This window comes from Haliotis asinina, chromosome 7 (assembly GCF_037392515.1).
Source record: "Haliotis asinina isolate JCU_RB_2024 chromosome 7, JCU_Hal_asi_v2, whole genome shotgun sequence".
Taxonomy (NCBI): Eukaryota; Metazoa; Mollusca; class Gastropoda; order Lepetellida; family Haliotidae; genus Haliotis; species Haliotis asinina.
Window position 1 is genome coordinate 36,592,250 of NC_090286.1, and position 24,095 is coordinate 36,616,344.

Consider the following 24,095-nt stretch of genomic DNA (forward strand, 5'->3'; position numbering starts at 1 on the left):
AGAGTTACAGCATCTTACGTGTGATTTAATTCTTTCTTAACAGAAATGGGAGCGATAAGTTCGAATATATACCAAGCGTCATCAATAAAGGGTCAAATGATATATCGTCCATATAAAGAAAAGGTTTTAAGAAATAACAGAACCAAGAGTATCATCATACATCCTCTGCCGACCATCATGTAAGGACAAGCTGAATCTGCTTTGATCGGCGAAGAGCACACGAGACCATTGACGCTGATTCCAGCGGCCATGATATCTACTCCGTCTCAAACGCGCCTGCCTGTGGCGTAGTGTTAATGGTGGACGTAACTGCAGTCGTCTCCAGAGCCCGGCTGCCGTTGAAACGTCAACGAACAGTGCTCCTGGATATCCTTACATTGTTAAAACTGAAGATCTGCTGCGTTAAGGTATCTGTTGCGTAACGCAGTGTTAATAATATGTCAATCATCTCGGACTGGTGTGACTCAACATGGGTCAACATGGTCGACGTGCATATCCCATCATCACGAACAACCACCATATGTGAACGTTGGGACTATTACAGATCTGTGCCGTAACATAGACTTGTGTAGTAAATGCCTTTGACTGGGAATCCGTGAAGATCGGGGTTAGAATTGGTCTTTGGCAACTCACAGCGACTAACGGAGTCAGACTTCCTGACTACGTTGATAAGTGTATCCCAGACCAATTGCATAGACCAATGCTGTTGATGCCTGGATTTACAGACCGTTGTCATTTAGCTGGAATATTGCAGCTTTAAGCAACAAACAAACAAAGTTTGTTTGACAACAATGACGATTCTCTGAATGATATATACTGAGGGGAAAAAATAGGGAATCACATGAAAGGAAGTGTTCGTTTAGGTTTCCTCACAGGCTGTGAATCGTATAGCTTGTGAAAAAACATGGAAACAGGTAAAGGAACACTTGTGCTTTCATATGATCCCTTATTTTTTTCCCTCAGTATATTTAGATGTGACACACATAATACCTTGGGAATATATGGATGTTACATACTATATTACAAGGAACACAAACATCTTGAGTAATTTAAACTCATTCATGTACTTTTTATCCCTGCCGGTATCCAAGAAACTTCCTGATTTTCACGAAAGCCTAGTGAAAACATAGTCGTAAACCAATGTATATCAGCATGAAAAAGGCCTAAGAAAATACTTGCTGTGCTCCTTATAATAAGCTGAATTATCTGTAAAACGTATCAACATTTCTAATCTGTTAGAGAAAGCTTGAGTAACTAAAACATTTTCAGAAACAAGAAAATAATTTAAATAACGGGATAAAAATAATTGAAGCATCTTGAAAAAATCGATTTTCCGAGGTTTTTAATAAACTTGAATTATCAGAGAACATCTAAATTACGTCTGTGTAGTCGAAATGATGAAAGCAAAAACCCGAAAACAAAACCAAATAGACATGGAATATTGATAAATTTAGAGACAAAAAATAATCTTTCTTTAGTACCAACATGGAATTGTGTTGAATTCCAAGCTGATGTAACTTCAACATGACACAAAGCAGTGGGGTAGCCTAGTGGTTAAAGTGTTCAGGCCGAAGACCCGGGTTCGACTCCCCACATAGGTACAATGCTTAAAGCACATTTCTTCATCTCCATGTCCATCCCCAGACCCCACCGCGATATTGGAGGACTATTTCTGAAAGTGGCTTAAACATACACACTCACTCCACTGATGTAAATGGGTCAATGTGTCATGTATCTGTGAGTCATAGACACCTACTTTCATATTACATGAATATTAGGTTGGAATGAACTCTCACGCATTGAAAATAATAAATGGCAATGAATGTACATTTTGTCAACTAGAGCCCGAGATTTCTGTACATATCTATGTTGATTATATTGATGTTGACAAGTTTCTATTTCTTTGTCAATGTTCATAAAACTGTTGGATTTAAACAATGAACATGGTTTCATTAATCATATCAGAGACCATATAACAGATATCATCATCTGAACATTCACCCTATCGTTACCTGAACCTGGGCCCAAGTCACCCTGTCATCATCTGAACCTAGGCCCAAGTCCCCTATCATCGTCTGAACTTAGGCCCAAGTGAACCTATCATCATCTGAACCTAGACCCAAGTCACCCGGCCATCATCTTAACGTAGGCCCAAGTCACCCTGACATCATGTCGACCTAGGCCCAAGTCACCCTACCGTTATATGAACCTAGGCCCAAGTCACCCTACCGTCATATGAACCTAGGCCCAAGTCACCCTACCGTTATATGAACCTAGGCCCAAGTCACCCTACCGTTATATGAACCTAGGCCCAAGCCACCCTACCGTTATATGAACCTAGGTCCAAGTCACCCTATCACGTCTGAACCTGTGCCCAAGTCACCCTATCACGTCTGAACCTAGGTCCAAGTCACCCTATCACGTCTGAACCTAGGTCCAAGTCACCCTATTATCATCTGAACCTAGGCCCAAGTCACCCTGACATCATGTCGACCTAGGCCCAAGTCACCCTACCGTTATATGAACCTAGGTCCAAGTCACCCTACCGTCATATGAACCTAGGCCCAAGTCACCCTACCGTTATATGAACCTAGGCCCAAGTCACCCTACCGTTATATGAACCTAGGCCCAAGTCACCCTACCGTTATATGAACCTAGGCCCAAGTCACCCTACCGTCATATGAACCTAGGCCCAAGTCACCCTACCGTTATATGAACCTAGGCCCAAGTCACCCTACCGTTATATGAACCTAGGCCCAAGCCACCCTACCGTTATATGAACCTAGGTCCAAGTCACCCTATCACGTCTGAACCTGTGCCCAAGTCACCCTATCACGTCTGAACCTAGGTCCAAGTCACCCTATCACGTCTGAACCTAGGTCCAAGTCACCCTATTATCATCTGAACCTAGGCCCAAGTCAACTTATCGCTATCCGAACCTGTGCCCAAGTCACCCTATCACGTCTGAACCTAGGTCCAAGTCACCCTATCACGTCTGAACCTAGGTCCAAGTCACCCTATTATCATCTGAACCTAGGCCCAAGTCAACTTATCGCTATCCGAACCTGTGCCCAAGTCACCCTATCACGTCTGAACCTAGGTCCAAGTCACCCTATCATTATCTGAACATAGGCTCAAGTCATACGATTGTTAAGTGAACCAGGTCCACGTCACTCTATCGTTATGTGAACCAGACCCTAGTCACCCTATCGTTATATGAGCCTTGTACAGCGGTATCAAATTGGTTGCAGGAAAGACTACACTGAACAGATGTAAGGCCATAGGTTGTTTAGGTATAGAAGTAAGACCATAGGTTGTTTAGGGATACGTTGCGTCATCGTAACACGATGTTCCTAACTGTATAGATTTGAACGATTATCACACCTGGGCCCAGTTTCACAAAGCTATCTTAGCGCTACGACTGTCGTACGTCTATGATACAGTATAGGAGTTATGAAAGTCTTAGCGCTTTGTGAAACGGGGCCTAGATGCCAAGAATAATGAATATGGTTATTGAGTTATTGACCTCTACATGTACGACATTTTGCGTGGCCCAAGGAAAGCTTAAAAGCCAGCTGGCGCCTTGCATTAAATAGAGTTATTACCGATAGTGTTGACTGAATTGAAATGTGTATGTTTGATCGTGGATAAACAAGACCGGCATAGGTAAGCACGGAACTTTCAGTCATGTTTTCGTGAACAGTGTAAATATTTCAACTATTACCTGTGGAACCTGTGAGAACACGTTCGACACGGAATAAAGGCAGATGAAAGTGACAACAGCTGAGAAGCTGTAGGTTACTGACGTGCGAAGTGTGTTGAACACTGTGACACGTTTCAGGTCAACATCTTACACCTGGTGCTCACGTGTGGTCCCTGATGATACCTGTCTGTTTACATAATTATCTATCAATTCATTGTTCCTGTCACCCGTTCATTCATCCTTACCTTGATGTTTAATTTCCTCTGTCTTCTATCCGTCCATTTGTCCATCCGACCGTCCTTCCATTTGTGTTTGTAGCTTTCTAATCGATTTACCACCAGACATTCCAGTGACTGACAACAGGTAGTTCGATCTCCGTGGATCGGATTCAATGACATGACAACCAAATCAAAGAAACAGCTGACAGTCTGATACCCTTCTTAGACAATTTCCAAATAAACGTTCATAACTCATTATGTTGCCATATCTATCAAGACTTTCCCCCTGTCTCCTATGTCGTATTAAAGAACAACATGCTGTGTTGATCGAACCATATTCCCCCAAAACCAATCGATATTTAACGTAAACACAGATAAGTTGTTGGATATAGCTCGAAGACCCGGCTTCGATTCCCAACATGGCTAAAACGTGTGAAACCCATTTTGGTTAAGCCGTGAGATTGCTGGGCCTGGATTTACGAAGCTCTTTTAGCTCCCTCGAAAATCTAGGCCCTGGAATATTGCTAAAAGAGGCGTAAAACCAAACTCACGCACTCCTTATGACGTGTGTAATAAGTAACAAAACACTTCTACATATTCCAGCTTATCACTGACAGATACCTTAGTTATACTGTTCACATTCATCATTACAGTAGTTCGTTCGCCACGCTGAAGACCCGGGTTCGATTCCTCAAAAGGGTACAATGTGTGAAGCTCATTTTTCTTGTGTTCGCCGCCGTGATATTGCTTTAATATAGCTACACTCACTCACTCACTCACTCACTCACTCACTCCTACAGTGCCTGGAGTCAATGGCCATGCCGTATAAAAATTACAGGAGGTGATGTGAAATGCGTTAGACATTGTTTTCAGAACATCACATGTGACTGTTTATGATAGATACTGATAGAAAAAAGTAACTGTAAAGTATTGCTCTGCACTCATGCATTTTAGCCAATAAAACATGATCACCAGCGTACGCAACTAAAGCTCCATAAACAGTAATCAGTTTTGAATGTTTTGTTTGTTGTGTTTGTTTGTTGTTTACAGTCGTACTCGACAATATTCCAGCTATATGACCCCGGTCTGTAAATAATTGTGTCTGGACAAAACAGTCCAGTGATCAATAGCGAGAACATCGACCAATTCCACGCAGGTTCTTAACGGGTTCTCATAGTTTATACCCGGCCATATACTAACTCACGTTTTTACTCGGCCTTATACTTGAACATTGTTTATGCTCTGCCATTCAACTAACTAGTCGTCTATATTTTACCATTACACTATCTCACTGTATATAGTCAGTTATATAGTACAGCATTTATACTTTGTCGTTCTGAGTATGTTATTGTTTATACTCAACAATTCTATGGTTTTATACCCATTCTATTATTATAGTGCACCGCCATGCTATTATATCCAAATATCCTACATAGATCCGGGGTAGAATTTGTCTCCAGGAAACCATACTTATCGACAGCGATGACTAACGGCATCTAACGGTGGTCTGTTCTCGCGGACAGTATGTATCCACGAGTAAATGTGTATTTTTCCAGTACAGTGGAAATATTAAACCCTCATATTGCATATTTACCGACACTGAACCACCTGAAGACTACAATATGAGTGAGCGAGTTTGGTTTTACACCGCACTCAGCAATACGGTGGCACTCTGTGAATAATCGGATCTGGGCCAGACAATTTAGTGATCAGTATCATGAGCATCGATCTACACAAGCGGGATACGATGACATGTGTCAACCAAGTTAGCGAGCCTGACAACCCGATCCCGGTAGTTGCCTCTTACGACAAGCATGGGTTACTGAAGATCAGTTCTAACCCTTATTTTATTATGTCATTTGGATTGCAGGTACTATGAGACTCCATCCGAAGCGAGTTCTTACTGTCTTGTGCTGTGGTGTTTTACTCCTCATCCTCAGAAACATCTTCACCGTGCATCGTATGACGTCATCTGGGATCAAGTCCAGATGGCCGCCAGGGTCTCCATCCTGCATTGAAGTGAACATCTGTAGAAACAAAACATACCCGACAGAAATTTACTACTACAAGCGGACGAATTTTTATCAACTTGTTGAAAGACCTGTGAATCTAAACGCCACAACGGATCATGCAGTTCCTATTGTGCCGAGAATAGTCCACTTCTGTCTGTTCACTAATGGGAATGTTACATTCCGATTTCATTACATGATAGCAGTTCTCGCCGCGTCTCGCATTGCGAAGCCAGAGAAGATTTATTTCTGGCATGACAACCTCCCGGTTGGTGAATATTGGGAGGAGACGAAACAGAAAGTGAAGAATCTGTACCTCGTCCACAGAGACAGACCCACCAAGATCAGAGGAAATGACGTCAGAGTCATAGAGCACGTCGCTGACATTGTGAGACTCGAAGCGCTGTTGGAGTATGGAGGAATGTATTTCGACACCGATTCTATAGTCGTCAACCCAATCGACCCTCTTTTAGTCCATGATGTCACAATGGGTCACGCGGTACCATGGGTTTTAGCCAATGGAATAATGTTTTCTAAACCATGGTCAGACTTCTTCCGAATATGGCACAGAAAGTATGCAGATTTTGACGACAAAGTCTGGGCGAAACATTCCGTCATGTTGCCATATCTGCTATCACAACAACACCCAAACTTGATTCACATTGAGCCCACAACTCTCTGTCGTCCGAATTATTTAGAACTTAAACACCTCTTTGGTCCTCTGAGATGGAATTGGGAGAAAAACAACTTTGTGGTGCATCTATACATGAGATTTGGTCCAAAGAGGAAGAATGAACGGAATCGTGAAAATATAAAATCATGGAACACAACAGCCGGCAGTATCATGAGGTATATATACTACGGAGATTCACAGTTAATTCCAGAAAACACCTGATGCCTTAAATTCGGTGCTTTTGGTCACATGTATAAATGTTTTGACATAGTTGATAACCTTTAGTTGTATATTACCACGTGATGTTATGATCGAACAGTTAACATTACCACGGAAGGCTGCTAGACTGCAGAGTACAGCAAAATTTACTGCACAAGTTCCTGCCATTGGATTTTCATATCCAATTCCAAGCTAAGCTCAAGCAGACTGTTTGTATCAGTTGTGATGTTCCTGAAACGCCGGTGCTAATTCTGCAAACCTTACCTTAGGATCATTGTCGACCTTGCCTTAAGTTCATTGTCGACCATGAATATTGTTAACTTGTAATAATAAATTATGTCAACGTCATTTTGGCACAGTAAATAAGCTATACGTGAACGGGTTTACATGGCGATATATAAGTTTACGTGACTATGTATGGGTTTACGTGACGATTTGTGAGTTTACGTGAGTGCGTGAGTTTAGTTTTACGCCGCACCCTGCAATACTCCAGCTAAATGACGGCGGTCATGTAAATGATCGAGTCTGGATCAGACAATCCAATGATCAACAACATGAGCATCAGTCTGCGCAATTGGGAATCGATGACATGTGTCAACCAAGTGAGCGAGCCTGACCACCCGATCACGTTAGTCGCCTCTTACGACAAGCACAGTCGCCTTTGTATGGCAAGCATGGGTTGCTGAAGGCCTATGCTACCCCGGGACCTTCACGGGTCTGTGTGTTTACGTGACGATGTATGGGTTAACGTGACGATATATGATTTTAACGTGAATGGGTTTACATGACGACATATTGTAGTGGTTGAATATAGTGTTACGCCGCAATCAGCAATATTCCAGCTAGATGGCGGCGGTCTGTAAATAATCCAGTCTGGACCAGACAATCCAGTGATCAACAGCATGACCATCGATCTACACAACTGGGATACGATGCCAGCCCGAGCCTAATCACCCCATCCCGCCAGTTGCCTCTTATGCCTAGCGTTGGTTACTTAATTCAAACCCGTACCCTCACAGGGGACGACATTTTGTAGATTAACGAGACGATAAATAAGTTTCTGTGACTATATGTGGGTTTACATGGCGATATATGGGTTTACGAAAATGAAACGGATGGTTGTGATAAGCAAGATGTTAAACCTGCAGTCACAATGTGCCAAGAGCACTCTAAATATTCTGCAGCCACGATGTGTGACCGCCAAGGCCACTCTATATTGTCTACAGGCACAATGTGTGACAGTCAAGATCGCTCTATGCAGCTTGCAGCCACGATTTGTGATAGTCAAGCGCACTCTATATAGTCTTCACGCACAATGTGTGACAGTCAAGATCGCTCTATGTAGTCTGCATCCGCGACATGTGTGGCAGTCAAGGTCGCTCTATGCAGCTTGCAGCCACGATGTGTGATAGTCAAGCGCACTCTATATAGTCTTCACGCACAGTGTGTGACAGTCAAGGCCAATCTATATAGTCTGCAGTCACGAAAAGTGACAGTGAAGGACGTTCGACGTAGCTTGCAGCCACGATATGTGACAGTCAAGGTCACATTATATAGTCTACAGCCAGGATTGTTACAACTTTTGACGGTAAACATGTGCTTGCATCTCAAACAACGAGTGTAAATTCAAATTCAATGCGGAATCGAACCTCGATATTGAGCGTGAGCAACGCTGTAAGTGCTGGGCCACCTAGTCCAAGGCTGGTATACCCGATGCTATTCATCCACGTCCACTCACATGGGCCCTTATTTTAAGTAAACTAAAATGGAAGGATGTTACTGTGAATATAATCTTGATTTTGGGTGATACCAGCATTTTCACTTCGACAGAAAGTGTTGCTTACAAAAACTCAGGTTTAATGACTTTATGATTTAAAATAATGTCTTCGGCCACAACTGGTTTCAGCGGGTCCTTACAATCAGGTATTGTGAACCGACTTCACGAAACGTCTATGTATGAAGTCATCTTCACCACGACTGAGCCTTACACAGAGTCTGCTAATCTGTCTCACAGTCCCCGAACCACATTATTTACTTTACTTTACTTTATGCAATGCTGTAGTCTAGATTTCCTCAGATTCTGTACCTTCCATCTCAATGGGACTCCTTTGGTAGATGTACTGAGAGAGCTGGCGCACGTTTAAGAGTCGGTTAAAGTTCCAGTCGACACCAGAAATGGACGTGCACCCATGTGGGGAATCGAAACCGGATTTTCAGCGTGCGAGCGAACACTCTAGCCATTGGGCTACCCAGTAACATATGTAGTGAATGACACGTGTCCTGTTCTCTACCACTGTTCCGCATGGACGTAGGATACTAAAGGGAGTCTAGATTTTATCAGGTCCCGAATCTTCCATCTCAGTGAGTCTCCTTTTTTAGGTGTATTCTGAGACTTGACACTAGTTTAAGAGTCCGGGAAGATAGTGAATTGAGCTTAGGGGATGCTGGTCTTATGGCAGTCATCGCTTTGGAGGAATAGAACAGTATGGACTTGGCGCTGAAGAATGCTGGAAACATGACTAGGGCAAATCTGTAAGTAGAGACCACAATCACAGGTGTCCGTTGAGAATTTACACAGTGGATCGCGGCAGCAGAGATATTCAACGCCCCTTTTCCTCTCTGCGATGGAAACAGATTGAAAATAATGATTTCCAGGTGATATTTTACGAACGCTTCTTCCATATACGCTCGCGACTGCATTTGTTTTTAATTAAAGTACAGTCTGTTCAGCTTGACCGCAACTACTCTACATATGCCTAACACGGCAGATCTGTCGGCACAAACGGCAGGTCGTGTTGACTTCAATAGATAGGGGAGCAGAGAATGTTAAACGGCGACTTTGTAGGATATGTTGGCAATAAAGGTGCTCCCCTTCACAATAATAGACCCAACCAGCTGTCCATGGTCAAGCTATTCTTTAGTATTCACTTGATAAGGTCAAGCTGAGCAAGTTTTACTTACTGCAACGAAGACACCAAACAGAGACGGTTTCAGTTAAACTGTATAACAAACATATTTCTCTCGAAAATACATGATGTACAAGTATTCAAGTTGTTGGTTGCCCTTAACAAAGGGAGGCAGTGTTTAAGGTAATGGAACTATTTGTCCAGTACGGAAAATCCGGACAATAGAGTCGGTCCCAGCCAAGTCCGTAATAGACCGATTCCACTGTATATTAGAGAGGTTACTAACAGTTTCATTAATAAAATGACAAAATATACATCATCTAGTGATCCATCTCCAGACAGACCCGATGTTGAACACCTGAATGGCTCATTCCCTTACTAGACCCAACCCTTGTTTCATACCTAAAAGGATACTGTGGGGAGATCGAATTTGAAGGCAGTAAGGAAATCAGTTTGGAGCCAAATAGATCGACCATGAAGGTAGCAATTTGATCGATTTGGAGTCAATGAATAAATCGACCATCGATTAGGTAAAGAGATTGATTTGGAGTGAATATACAGATCGAACATGGAGGCAGTAAGGAGATCGATTTGGAACCAAAGGGATCGACCATGAAGCCAGCAGAGAGTTCGATTTGGAATTGGTGAGATCAGGGATAATCTATATATAATCTCCCTGGTGAGATCGACAATAAAACCTGTGCAAAATGTAAAATTACAGCTAAGTCAATAGATCAGTCAAAGTAGTCTCAGTACTTTTCGTTATACTCCACTACTGAGTGTAACAACACCTATTCGGAGGTCGCGTCAGGTACCCTTTGAGCGACCTGTGACTGTCCAATCAAACGCGAGAAGACCGAACGGATTTAACCAATCAACGGCTACTGTTTAGGGTATGGCGGGATTCGCTAGTCGCTGACACTGATCCCTCAGTAAACGAAAATCCGCATAAAACACAGGTGTTTGACCGCCAGTATATATGCTTAGGGCTTTCTGATAACACAGTTGCGAACAGCTAATATTTCCGCATGCGGACATCCTTGAATGTTGACAAAACGCTATATGTAGTGACTGTTTAGTCACTCCAACTAAAATGCTTTATGGTTCAACTTCTTTATCATACAAGGTCACAACGTTTCGAGACAGTTCCTAGTCTCTTCTTCAGGTGACTTCACCTGAAGAAGAGACTTGGAACTTGGAACCGTTGTGACCTTGTATAATGAAGAGGTTGAACCATAAAACGTTTTTAGTTTGATTCCACCAACTTCTAAATGCCTTTGAAACAACTTGTTTAGTCACTGTTGACAGTACTGTAGCGTGCTCCATGTGCATTAGCCGGTAGCGAGCGTACAGAAAATAGCATTCGGAATTCTTCGGGTACAAACCTTTCAGAGGTAAAAGTTCAAAAGGTATGTTCATAAGGTTTTGTTAGACTCAGTAGTGGAGTGTAACGAAAAGATAGATATAGATAGATAGATAGATAGATAGATAGTTGTAAGACAGTTATCCTGAATAGTGAAAGAACAACGGTTATTTCTGAACATTTCCGGAGTATGCTTTCTTAGGACAAGAAGGTCTCAAAAAGCGCTGAAAAGACAGGCACCAAGACTGTAAGAGAATTATATCGTAACATAATCATTTATGTAAACTTCTACAGTTAATATACATGTATTAGATATTATTTCTCAATAATTTCTGGGAATACAATACGCACTCTATATGAATGTTGAAATGACATTGAATACGGTGTAACATGACAGGGTGCGTGATGTCCCAATGTAAAGTTTTCAGTCTGGCTACAAGTGTGTCTACACACGCGTTTTCTTGGCGATAATTTACGGTACATCCGGGTCACAGTGTGGCAGTATGGAAAACACTCAAAATTCACGACTGTTGTTTTTCCATCATTCTTCCAGTCACAAAGATAAAGGCGGGCCCTTTAGTTTTGCTCGCATCGAACTTCCTGAAACATCTTGCTCGGTCATTGAAAAGCCGGCGCTCACCACCTGCTCCAGGTGAATCACGCCCTGTAGTTGTAAAGCAAATCACATTCCCTTCTTGTGCAGACTGCCAGTCCCAACATGGGTCGTCAGCGTGGTGACAAGACTACTCTACAGCTTTACTGAGTTAAACTTACATCAGAGTTAGTTTCCACTTCGCCTGCGTTGACGACAAGGTATACGCGAACGTTTTCTCTTGGGACTCATTTGGAACTTCGACTGAGTTGACGACAAGGGGTACATGAAGCAAGAGGTAAATATTTTAGGTTTATGACAGAGTTGTGAAACTATATTGTGCTGTCTTTGCTGGGAGTTCAGTTGTTTGATCTACCTGGGTTTTCATTACATAACCTATCGCCATATTTCTGACTGAAAACACCAACACCACCACTACTACTACTACTACTACTACTACTACTACTACTACTACTACTACTACGCTGTATAGCTGAAATATTGCTGTGTGCGGGTAAAACTATAAACTCATTCACACGCTCACTGAAACTATTCCGACTACTACTAGTACAACTACTACTGCTGTTGCTGCCGCTGTTGCTGCAAAAACTAACAATAATTATGTGTAAAATTTAAACACGCATTTTACGCTTTCACTCACATAATCAGATCGAATCGTGTGTACACTTACAATATATTACGCATCATATAATATCATACTGCCGTATTCATGCTATAAAGGGAAATAATTCCATATCCTGTCTTTCGATGTAAACCCCCTAGGTGAATAGGGATCACATGCGAACAAGGAGGAGGTTGTCTGTCAAGAATAAATTAATTTGGTTGATTTGTTGCTTAGCGCCGCACTCACTCTGTAATAATTATGAGCCGCCTTTCTGTCTTATAAATGTAGAAAATGGGGACTACTTAATTCCCAAGCTGAGGCATCAGACCATCTGACGTATTGTTTGCCTGTGACGTCACATATCATAATGTGACGTTTCCAGTATTAGGATGTTTCCTTTACCTTGAGTATATTGCCTTTAAGGTATAGGGATGTGTTAAAATTCACAGAAACAGTAAAAACATAAACTCGTCAGGATTTTATAGAATCTGTACATCGGATCTGGGTTAGTCTTCCACAAGCTTGTACAGATCTGATTCGAAGAGGACACTAAGTCGTATCATTCAGGCTGGCTATATTACAAAGTACTAGAATGATTTGCTAAATAAACTCATCCAGCTGTTTCCTGACGCAGTGTTCCTGCAACCCTCTTGATCTTATACCAGTCAGATTGTAATGCTACTCCGAATTCCTGAAAATAATTCCACCAGATAATTCCTGCTGGTTGATACATGAACATTACACTCATTGTATTTTGAGTACAGGTATTCGAATATCAAATAACAATAATTAAGCTGATAGGAGACACATTTCTTGTTCCAAATATAATATGTCAGACAATATGGCAAGGAAACAAAGGAGGTTAGTTATCCCAGAGCCACGAATGTAAAGTCATTGTTGAAATATTTATATTGAATTGGAATGAAGATCTGGAAACAAAGAAGGGTAAATATTTAAATGTCATTGTTTTGTCATTGTTAAAACATACACAATGAATTAAAAGTATGATCTGGAAACTAAAACGTATATACTTTAATGCCGTTATAATGTCATTGTTGAAATGAATACATTATTAAATTGGAATTATGATCTGGAAAAAAGAAGGGTACTTATCTTATATCATTGTTGAAATAAATATATTGACTTGATGTTATAGTCTGCAAAGAAACTGATGGGTGAGTGAGTGAGTAAGTTTAGTTTTACGCACTCTTCAGTATTCCAGGTATATGGCGGCGGTCTGTTAATAATCGAGTCTGGGCTAGACAATCCAGTGATCAACAACATGAGCATCGATCTGCGCAGTGGGGAACCTATGACATGCGTCAACCAAGTCAGCTTGCCTGACCACCTGATTCTGTTAGTCGCCTCTTACGACAAGCATAGTCGCCTTTTATGGCAAGCATGGGTTGCTGGAGGCCTATTCTACCCCGGGACCTTCACCTTCACGGGTCTGATCTGAAACGAAAGGAGACAAATTAGCTGAGTCGTCATAATAATGCCATTGTTGAGAAAATAAATGAAATTCTTTGACGTATTTTCAATTCGGTGAAGTAAATTATAACCGTGTATGAATTTGACAGTTGGGTGAACCACTCTCTCGATGAAACACTACAAACCACAGGCGTCATTGATTCAGAATCTCTCATGCGAAATTTGATGGGAACGCGAGACGGCAGTATAATATGTATTAGGCATCACATACATGTAAGACAATTATGATAAGTACTATAATCCAGAATTGTTAATTTTACATAATAGTTTGTTGTTTTCAAAACAGTTTATTGTTTGTTTATTTATATAGCGTTTGAATCTTGTACACAGTTTACACAAGTGGTATACTCATATTATTAAGTTTAAACGATGGAATGTTTCTTTAACGACGCAAAAGATGTTCATGTATTCGTTAACAAAAGATTTTAAACAAAAATCTTGATTTCAGAAAGACGTGGCACGTCACACATATTGAACATCTATATAACTGCTGTAGAATCGGGTGCCCTGGAACATTGACAAATACATACAATGGCAGGTATTGATAGAGGTGTCACAGATGGTCTCCTCAAGCACTTGCGTCCCGATGTCGAACAGACAACTATTTGTACACTACAAGTTTGAGTGACAATCAAGCAATTTTCAACAATAACGTCACATTTTACACAGGTCACCCTGGGCAACATGATCGATGTTCTGGTGAAAACACTTCTTTTTTCAGCCAGAATTTGAGTTAATCTTAAATTCGTATGCTCAAGTTTATTTGTTTGTTTGTTGGTTGGTTGATTAACGCCGCACTCAACAATATTTCAGCTATATGGCTCTAAAAGGACGTCCATCATCCATTCCTCTTTATGTTAAATTCCAAAGCTTCCTCATTAATAACATCTCTATAAAATCTTATGTTTATGATCTAAATAATTTGTGTATTTAATGTATTACTTTAATTTTAATGTCTTATTCTTCTTTTGCATATCTTTCTATCCCTGTACATATAGTTTGTTTCACCTTTGGATGTAAGCACTGTAAATAGGAGAGGGTTTCTCTAAGTTGAAATAACCTGTACCCAATCCACTCTCTTGAATAAATATTCTCTTGCATTTTATTAAATCAATAAAATCTTAGGTAAAATATTTAAGACGTAGGCATGGCCATGGGGCCAGTTGCGTGACCCTTCTTACCCATCGATTGAATATGAATCCGATTTTTTCTTCCCATTTGCCATGTCAAAACAGCGTAATTTGGCCAGGAAGTTCAACTTCGACTCTAGCTACTTATGGCGATCAACTTCTACTCCACTTATGTCGATCAACTTCAACTCTACTTATGTCGATCGTTTGATGTTCAATATTCTTCCACTGATTTACCTAATGGAGTTAACTACAGACATGATCAGCAAGACTGCTCCTTCCGGTTGATGTGTAGACCAGTGATGGAATATGACAGGACGTTTTGACGACTTGAGTGAGTTTGTTTTTCACACCGCACTCAGCAATATTCCAGCTATATGGCGTCTGTCTGTAAATAATCGAGGCTGCAAAAAATGCCAGCGCCCCAAGTATACACTAGTTCGTGGATATGTGCGCTATATAAATATCCTATATCTATCCAAGTCAGTCTGACCACCCGATCCAGTTATTCGCCTCTTACGACAAGCATGGGTTGCTGAAGATCAATTCTGAACCGGACCTTCACGGGTTGGGACGACTTGGACCTTCCGATAGTCAACTTCCCCGTGTGCTTTAACAGCCCCGTTCTTCATTGTTTTCAACAATTTGAGGTACAATCGAGCTTGCTATTTTCACTCAGCGATACTCTTGTTCAGAAGTTGTTTGACCAATGTTGCCGAATTCCAGATCAAAGCCGTACTTGGTGGGTTTTATTGTGGGCGTGTCCGGGTGTGAGTGGTTTCCGATGCTTTTCTTTGTCCCCGTGCTTTTTCGGGTGACTAATTCACCTGCCTCTGCATGTGTTTGTGCATGTTGCGCCTTGTGGGCCCTGTGCGCATTAATTCATGGACACCTGGTTAACTATTCTCTAAGGTGTCTGAGTCACAAACAGTAAGTAAGTGAGTTCCGTTTTACGACGCTTTTAGCAATATTCCAACAATATCACGGCGTGTAACACTAGGCTAGCTATTCTTGAAACGTTCGTAGCCCTACGAACTTCTTAAGTCCAATCTTCACACATGGGTTACGATCAGAATTAAGAATTCTTAGGGCTACGAACGTTTCGAGAATATGGGCTCTGCTCATTATTTATTCGAAATCATAAACATGCTCTTGTAATAGCGCATTTATCGCGCCAGCCGGTAACCATCACATATCGATCGAACACTTCTACCTTTTCCTTGTTTGTCAATATTTGGAGTAGAATGTGATGAATGATCGATTGACATTTTCATAATGTACAATTAAACAAATAAATTAAAATTTTGCCTACGGCAACTGCGGGATTTTTAATAACAGATGTTAATTAGTTTATTTAACCAACTTAAAGTAAGGTGTGACAGACGTTTGTTTGAATAATTATATAAATCACGTACTTCGTGTAGTGACTTTGTGGTGACCTGGACTAGATAATGCTAAAGTAATCTGTATAGTTCAACAAGATCTCTTCTAGCCCCCCGGCCTAAATATAGTAACAGTCCATCACTGCCCTAAATTGAATGTTCACAGAAACACATATTTTGTGTTTTTGATATTTTATTTGTGTGCTTGTTTGTTGTTTTAGCGCCGCACTCAGTGATATCCTAGCCGTATGGCGGAGGTCTAAAAATAATCGAGTCTTGACCCGACAATCCAGTTATAAGATGTTGTCGAGCTGCGTTGTCTGTTAACCTTAATTTGATGGCAGACAAGTGAGTATGATTACCGATGATTGTGGAGAAAATGCCTGCTTAATGGTGAAGAAATGATATGTAGATGTTGCAGAAAGTTTTTAGACCCGTGGAATGCTACTACCGATCGAATCTAGCCCTACACAGGTGCTGCCAACGTGGCAGGAATTATTAAACGAATCTGATCTGATCGGTGATCCATGATTTTGGGCTGAAATTGCGGAGGTAGCAGTTTTCGACGAGTCGTGGGGCATAACTCTTGAAATAACGATCCGATTGTGCTCATTTATAGCTCATTTTGTGGGGAAATTATCTAGTTGTAGGTCTGACTTAACCTTTATGCGTTTAATGGCATTAAATATATTGATTTAATTCTGCCACACAGCGAAGAACGTAAACAGCAGGAAATCTGCCAAAACAATCAAGCTGAGTAAACTGGACTCTCAGTCGTTGAGAGAAGTTAAACGACTTCAGCAACATTGGCAGTATAACATTGGCATTTTTATCTACTGTTAAACATCGATGTAAGGATTGCTTCCTGCAAGAGTGGACCAGAAATATTCAAACTGGAAAATGTTCATATTCGTATTCTTTGTTTAAATAACATGTTATGTGTGAGAAGTATTTGACAATTGCAAGGGAATTAAGAGTATCGTTATCGGAGGTTCGATGTGGTTGTTATGAATAAATGTATTTTAAAAGAATATGTCATGGAATTGTAAATCAATCTTGCAAAATGTGTGACAGGGATATTACTGAAGAAAAATACCATGTCCTTGTCATAGAGCTGTGACGATATATCGTAGTATCGATTATCGTGATACTTTATCAGGCCATAAATATATCGATACGTTTTTTTGCATCGTGGTACGTATCGTTGACCTTGAAATTGTTAATTTTCACTAGAAATTGATAGTTATGTGAAAATTTACACTGTTACTTGACATAAAAATATACGTTTTTAAAGAAAATAACCAAACATAGCATATCGCGAAGTGCATGGAATCGAATCGTATCGTTCCAAGATATCACGATACGTATCGTAGCGTAAACTTTCTATATCGTCACACCTCTACCGGGCTTGTCGTTTGTCCACAATATGAAGATCTGTGGAGCTATTAATATATATAGCATCTGTGTATACGTCCTGTTTCACGTTTTACAAATTGTGTATTAATGACAACGGAAAATGTACATCTCTTTCAGAATATTCCCACGTTTATACACCATCCACCGTTAAAACACTTATACCTTTCATCCACGATAACCGTTATTCGTGTACTACTGGCCTACAGTTCAGAATAAGGAAGAACACGTGGTCTAGAGAAAATTATTCGCGATATTGCTTCGAAAGGTTTGACGAAGCAAGAAACAAATTCTGAATCAGAGAAAGACCGCGTGTTCGTGAATCTGAAATTTACAAACACGGGAACTGATATTTTTAATAAAAGCAACATTCTGAGACAAAAGTTTATCGAAATGTGCGCAAAATTTCAGATTTCAGGAAACACCAGCAATATCATTTTCCCACACGAAGACAATCAGGTTGTTGAATTATAGGAACGTTTTGCATAACGTTTGCACATACAATACATCATGACCTCCAAATGTTAGAGGGAAATGCTCCTCGGAGACAATAGGGGAGGGCACAAGAAGTGTAACATAAGCTTCAGTTTTGATCAACGATCTGGTTCCGTTCAACATCAACAATCATCAGCTAGCCAAATCCTGTTCACATGTTTACCATCTGACCTTGACTTTGAGGAGACAAGCGAGACGTCTCAACTGTTATATATTAGATCTGTGCGTAAAGATTCGGGTAAAAAGGGGGTGATATATCACAATGTTTTAAGTACAATGAAGCATGTTCTCCTTTACCTCTATTTCAAAAAGCGACATATAATTCTCGCTCAGAAGTTGTTTGATAAAGCTTACACCATTCAAGGTCTCAGCAAGGTTTTGAAAAGAGCTATGGTATGAGAAGGACATTTCAAAATTGATTGCGTCAGTGACAAAAGCCACAGATGTCCGATGCATTTCCTTATTTTGTCTTGTAACATACATTCTCAATTTTCTTCAGTTGAGTTACCGACTAGCGTTTGCATATGTTGGTCACTAGCGGCATCAATAGTGATCACGTGGTTACAGAAGGGCGCGCCAGCTGGTAGAGTGCATGTACATATCAGATTTACATTTACGTCAATTTTATGTAAACTTGGTAATCTGATTATTGACATCTGATTATTTAGATAATAAAATGTATGGCTGGCTTGATGGATGTGTGCACAAAAACACGTGGCAGCCCGCTTTATCACAATTATTTAATGGATTGTAATATGTACACGTTTTTGCACCACCAACACTTTTCCACATCAGAGAGCAGATAGCGTAGAGAGAAATTGCCAGTGATTATATGTACTGTAATAAAGAAAGAAAGAGGAAAGGGCAACCATGACAGCTGTCAGTGGGAAGCGACGACGAGCTAACATGCACTAGACTATCCCATAGCGTGTGGTAGGAATCGACTAACATGATCGCACCACAAGGGAGGCTCAAGTAAATGGTACATGCACGGCTTCCTGTGTGCTGACTGCATGCTGCATTGTCGATAAGAACAGCACCACTGTCTGACCAGTCACGATCAGTTTGCAGAAGTTGTCAGACATATGAATTCGTCTCCATGATTTCAGAATTGAACGTGGCAGTGTTCTATTTGTGTTTTGTTAATCCCACTGCGATGAGTGGACGTCTAACTGATCTTCTAGCTCAAAATACTTCTGCATTGAGTTAAAGTCTAACTGCTCCTCTAGTCCGCAAAACTATTGCATTGAGTGGACGTAGCACAGAGAACAAAACCATTCAGTACTGTGTCCCAGTATTTTCGTGAATTGTCTGCAGTATTAAACAGCATCGATTTGGGATATTGTTTTCCACTGTGCAAGCTATTACCACTGAGCGACCATCTTTGAAATATTTTAGAGGTGCTGGCTCAAGTGCAGACAGCTGCCGACGATGTCGTGACGTCACATGATTGAAAATTCCTTCCTTGTGCGTGGGTCTCACTTTCAAGGAGCTCGTGGCTCAGGAATCACGGGACGAGGTAACCTTTGAATTTTCACGTTACCACCAGGCCTATGTGCTCGTGGGTTATCCTACAGTTGCGGGTTTGGGGTTTTGCATGTTTGGTGAGGACGGGTAACAGGGCTCCATACTTGAGGATATTATTGGGTTTGCTGTCGGAATTAAATCGGTCTATTTTGGTATCAGTTCTTGACATGGGAATATTTGATCATCGCCTGTAGGTTTCATGCTTCAGGAAGGTGTAAACACGTAGGTTCGGTATCCATTCTTGACATGCCCGTGAAGACCCGGTTAGAGTGAGTGAGTTTAGTTTTACGCCGCACTCAGCAATATTCCAGCTATATGGCGGCGGTCTGTATATAATCGAGTCTGGACCAGACAATCCAGTAATCAACACCATGAGCATCGATCTGTGTAATTAGGAACCGATGACATGTGGCAACCAAGTCAGCGAGCCTGACCACCCGATCCCGTTAGTCGCCTCTTAGGACAAGCTAGACCCGGTTAGAATTGATCTTCAGCCACCCATGATTGCCATAACAGGCGACTAACGGGATCAGGCGATCACGCTCGCTGACTTGGTTGGCGCATGTCATCGTGTCCCATTTAAGTAGGTCGATGCTCATGTTGGATTGTCTGGTCCAGACTTGATCATTTACAAATAACAGCGGCGTTTACAAAGTGCGGCGTAAAACAATAAACAAACAAACTTGACATATGATCAAATAGGTTCTTTCACCTGGCCTGACATATGATCAAATAGGTTATTTCACCTGGCCTGAAATGGGTCCATGCCTTCACGCCCAATGTCATGGTTTGCCTTCATTATGTCTAACGCCCCAAATAGATTTAGTTGGCACACGCCTTTAGTCAATGTTTCGTTTCCACGATATTTCACTGTTGACCTACGTTTTGACCCTACTCTCTTACATTCTAAACATAAATTACCAGTGCAACCCAGTCTTGACTATTCTCTCAGATAGATTAATATTGATGCAAGGGGCAATACAGCTGGAAAAATCATTTGCATGGGGAACTGACACTGGGCGTTCGCGGCACCCACCATTGGTGTGAACAATGCATCTGTACAGAACCCGACAACACACAGAGGTATTACTGCCGGGCGACGGGCTGTGGGATAGCCTCGTGGCCAAAGCGTTCGCTCTTCACGCCGAAAGGCCCGAGTTCGATTCCCTACATGGATACAGTGTGTGAAGCCAGTTTCTGGTGTCCCCGATATGTGTCGTGATGTTGCTGAAATATTGCTCACTGCGGCTTAAAACTACGACGACGGCCTGCTAACAACCTAGGCACCAACCATATGCTGGTTCTGCATACATCTGTAAACATATCGTGTGTGCATAATGTTTTCATACCACCCAATTTTGTATGGAATTATTTGTGTAGAATAGTGTTAGTGACAGCCCTAATTGTTTATTCAGAAAACGTGTTAGAAGACTGTTAGCAAACACATTTTGTCAAGTAGCGGCCTTTTTTCACATATTTAGCTATGAATTGGTGAGACTTAAACGCATCTTCACGATACAGTTTGAATGAAGGTTCTGTGTTTGGCTGAGATTCTTTTGGCGGAAGGTGTTTGCGCTTTCACTTTATATACGTGTTGATTTCGTAGATGTTTGTCGTTGTATGATCATCATATTATTCACTGGACCATCTGGTCTAATTACTTGCCGCTGAATACTGCTAAAACAGCGTTAAACAAAACAAAAGCACCCTGATGATTATTTATACAGGTGAGCTTCAGTACCGTGTCCTTTAATTTTTTATAATATCTCTCGAATCAATGTTTTCCTAAATTGCAGAAATGCCTATCGACAGTATTACAAACGCATTTGTTCAATTTCAGAATGATCAGGCTCTTGAGCAATCACCCTTTCGTGACGTTGGCGACCCTCTTGGGTGTGCTCTGCTGTTACCTGGTCGTTGTCGAAGACATATTCCTTCTGGGTGGTCGTCCTCTATATAACCAGAACGCATCTTTCAAACCTGGAGGAGACAGATTTGCCCACAGAAGCCTTGCAAACTATATCCTTCCAGCACAACCTGCCACTCCAGATTGTCTTGAAACCAATATATGTAAAGAGCCAGGGAGTAAAGGGGATATATACTTTTATAAACGCACAAATTTCGATGAACTTGTGGAAGAATCTTGCGATGTTAACGCCTCAACAAGCCACGCCGTGCCGGTGGTGCCGAGAATAGTCCACTTCTGTCTGTTCACAAATGGGAACGTTACATTCCGATTTCATTACATGATAGCAGTTCTCGCCGCGTCTCGCATCGCGAAGCCAGAGAAGATTTACTTCTGGCATGACAACCTCCCGGTTGGTGAATATTGGGAGGAGACGAAACAGAAGGTGAAGAATCTGTACCTCGTCCACAGAGACAGACCCACCAAGATCAGAGGAAATGACGTCAGAGTCATAGAGCACGTCGCTGACATTGTGAGACTCGAAGCGCTGTTGGAGTATGGAGGGATGTATTTCGACACCGATTCTATAGTCGTCAACCCAATCGACCCTCTTTTAGTCCATGACGTCACAATGGGTCACGCGGTACCATACGTTTTGGCCAATGGGATTATGTTTTCTAAACCCTGGTCTGATTTCCAAAAAATATGGCACCACGAATATAAAACATTCCAAGACAAACATTGGGGCTCTCACTCCGTGATCAAACCGTATCAGCTGTCAAAGAAATACCCAAACTTGATTCACATAGAACCCTCATCACTCTGTCGACCAAACTGGAAGGAACTAGCCTACCTCTTTGGGGGCAAGAAATGGAACTGGCAGAAAAATAACTTTGTTGTTCACCTTTACATGAGATTTGGTCCAAATGGAAATAGAGAAAGGAACCGGGAAAATATAAAGACATGGAACACAACAGCTGGAAGTATAATGAGGTATATATACTACGGGAATGCTGATCTGATAGAAAATGAAGACAACATGGACTGACAGACACAAATGTCCAAAAGTGGAGGATGCTGGTGCCGGTGCCGGTGCCGGTGCCGTTGCCGGTGCTGATGGTGATTCTCGTGACTTTTTATGCATAAAACACGTTGTGGTAATAGCATATTATATCTCATGATAATATGACGTATCGATTGCCGTTGTCATAACATACCTCGATTTATTATGGGTGTCATGTGGAGTGAGTGAGGGAAGTTTTACGCCGCCCTCAGCAATGTTCCAGCTATATGGCTGCCGTCTGTAAATAATCGAATCTGGTCCAGACAATCCAGTGATCAACAGCAATAGCATCGATTTACATAAATGGGATACGATGACGTGAGTCATCCGAGTCAGCGAGTCTGACCATCCGATTCCTTTAGTCACTTCTTACGAGAAGTATGGGTTAGTGAAGACCAGCTCTAACATGGATCTTCACGGGTTCCCAGTCAAAGGCATTTACTGCACATGTCTGTATAACGGGATCTGACAGTGATAAAGAATCTGAACTTTCACATGGGCTACAGGTCAATGCTGGATGATAGTGGTGAATATTGCATTGATGGATATGTTTTAAGTATATTTAAAGTATATAAGTGTCACGAACTAGTAATTCATTGATTAGTGTGGACATACCAGTACAGTGGAAGCTGTCAAAACCGGCATTTGTCCAATCCAATTTGTCAACACCGGCACAAAATCTCAGCCCCATCTATGGATTGTACATTTACCATCAGCTCTACAATCCATCACTTTGTCTAAACCGGAATATTTCTTCAGTCCCAATGAGTGCCGGTTTAGACAGCTTACGATGTATGTACACCCTGTATACCATTCTAACAAACAGGTGATTCTGGATTTACAAGACTGATAAAATGAAATGATGAAACCAAGGAAGAAACAGATGAAGAACAGAAATTAAGGGAAATGTGTCATTTCATTCCATCTTTTGGAAATGTTTCATCCGTATGGATATCTAACTCTTCCTCGTGTGAATTTGCAATGACCGCTCCAAAATGGAATGTCACCTACTTGTTTGGAATAGTATATACTAGTGCCTGTTGGTACGTGTGTATCATAAAACATCTTAGACCGCTGACCTAAGCATCTGAGAACTTCCATTGGACCTGCTCTCACACACACGCACCCATGCACACACAAACATATATATATATATATATAAATAATTAATGTAGGTACGTAGGTAGGTTGGAAAATTCACGCTGTGTGTACGTCTGTCTGTGTCTGTGTGTGTCTGTGTGTGTATCTCTCTCTCTCTCTCTCTGAGTGTGTGTGTGTGTGTGTGTGCGCGCGCGCGCCCATGTGAATGAATTCCCGAGGCTGCCACCACCACACATAGCTGCTTACGGCTACAACTAGCCCCATACGATTGTAGTGTCC

General features: G+C 41.4%; 2 protein-coding genes across 3 annotated transcripts; both read left to right on the forward strand.

Annotated features, from left to right (window-relative positions):
• The first annotated feature begins 5,796 nt into the window (after positions 1-5,796).
• Positions 5,797-6,825, forward strand: LOC137291967 (uncharacterized). Its single transcript, XM_067823519.1, has one exon. It carries the CDS (start codon positions 5,797-5,799, stop codon positions 6,823-6,825), a length of 1,029 nt encoding a protein of 342 aa, XP_067679620.1.
• A 4,766-nt stretch (positions 6,826-11,591) lies between these two features.
• Positions 11,592-23,296, forward strand: LOC137291377 (uncharacterized). 2 transcript variants are annotated; one of them, XM_067822696.1, is made up of 3 exons: positions 11,592-11,981; positions 19,618-19,738; positions 21,587-23,296. In XM_067822696.1, the coding sequence occupies exon 3, from the start codon at positions 21,588-21,590 to the stop codon at positions 22,698-22,700; it is 1,113 nt and encodes a 370-aa protein (XP_067678797.1). In that variant the 5' UTR covers positions 11,592-11,981; positions 19,618-19,738; position 21,587; the 3' UTR covers positions 22,701-23,296. The 2 variants fall into 2 exon arrangements, with proteins under 2 accessions (XP_067678797.1, XP_067678798.1); XM_067822697.1 differs by lacking the exon at positions 19,618-19,738 and having other exon boundaries at positions 11,744-11,981; positions 21,587-22,841.
• The last annotated feature ends 799 nt before the right edge of the window (positions 23,297-24,095 follow it).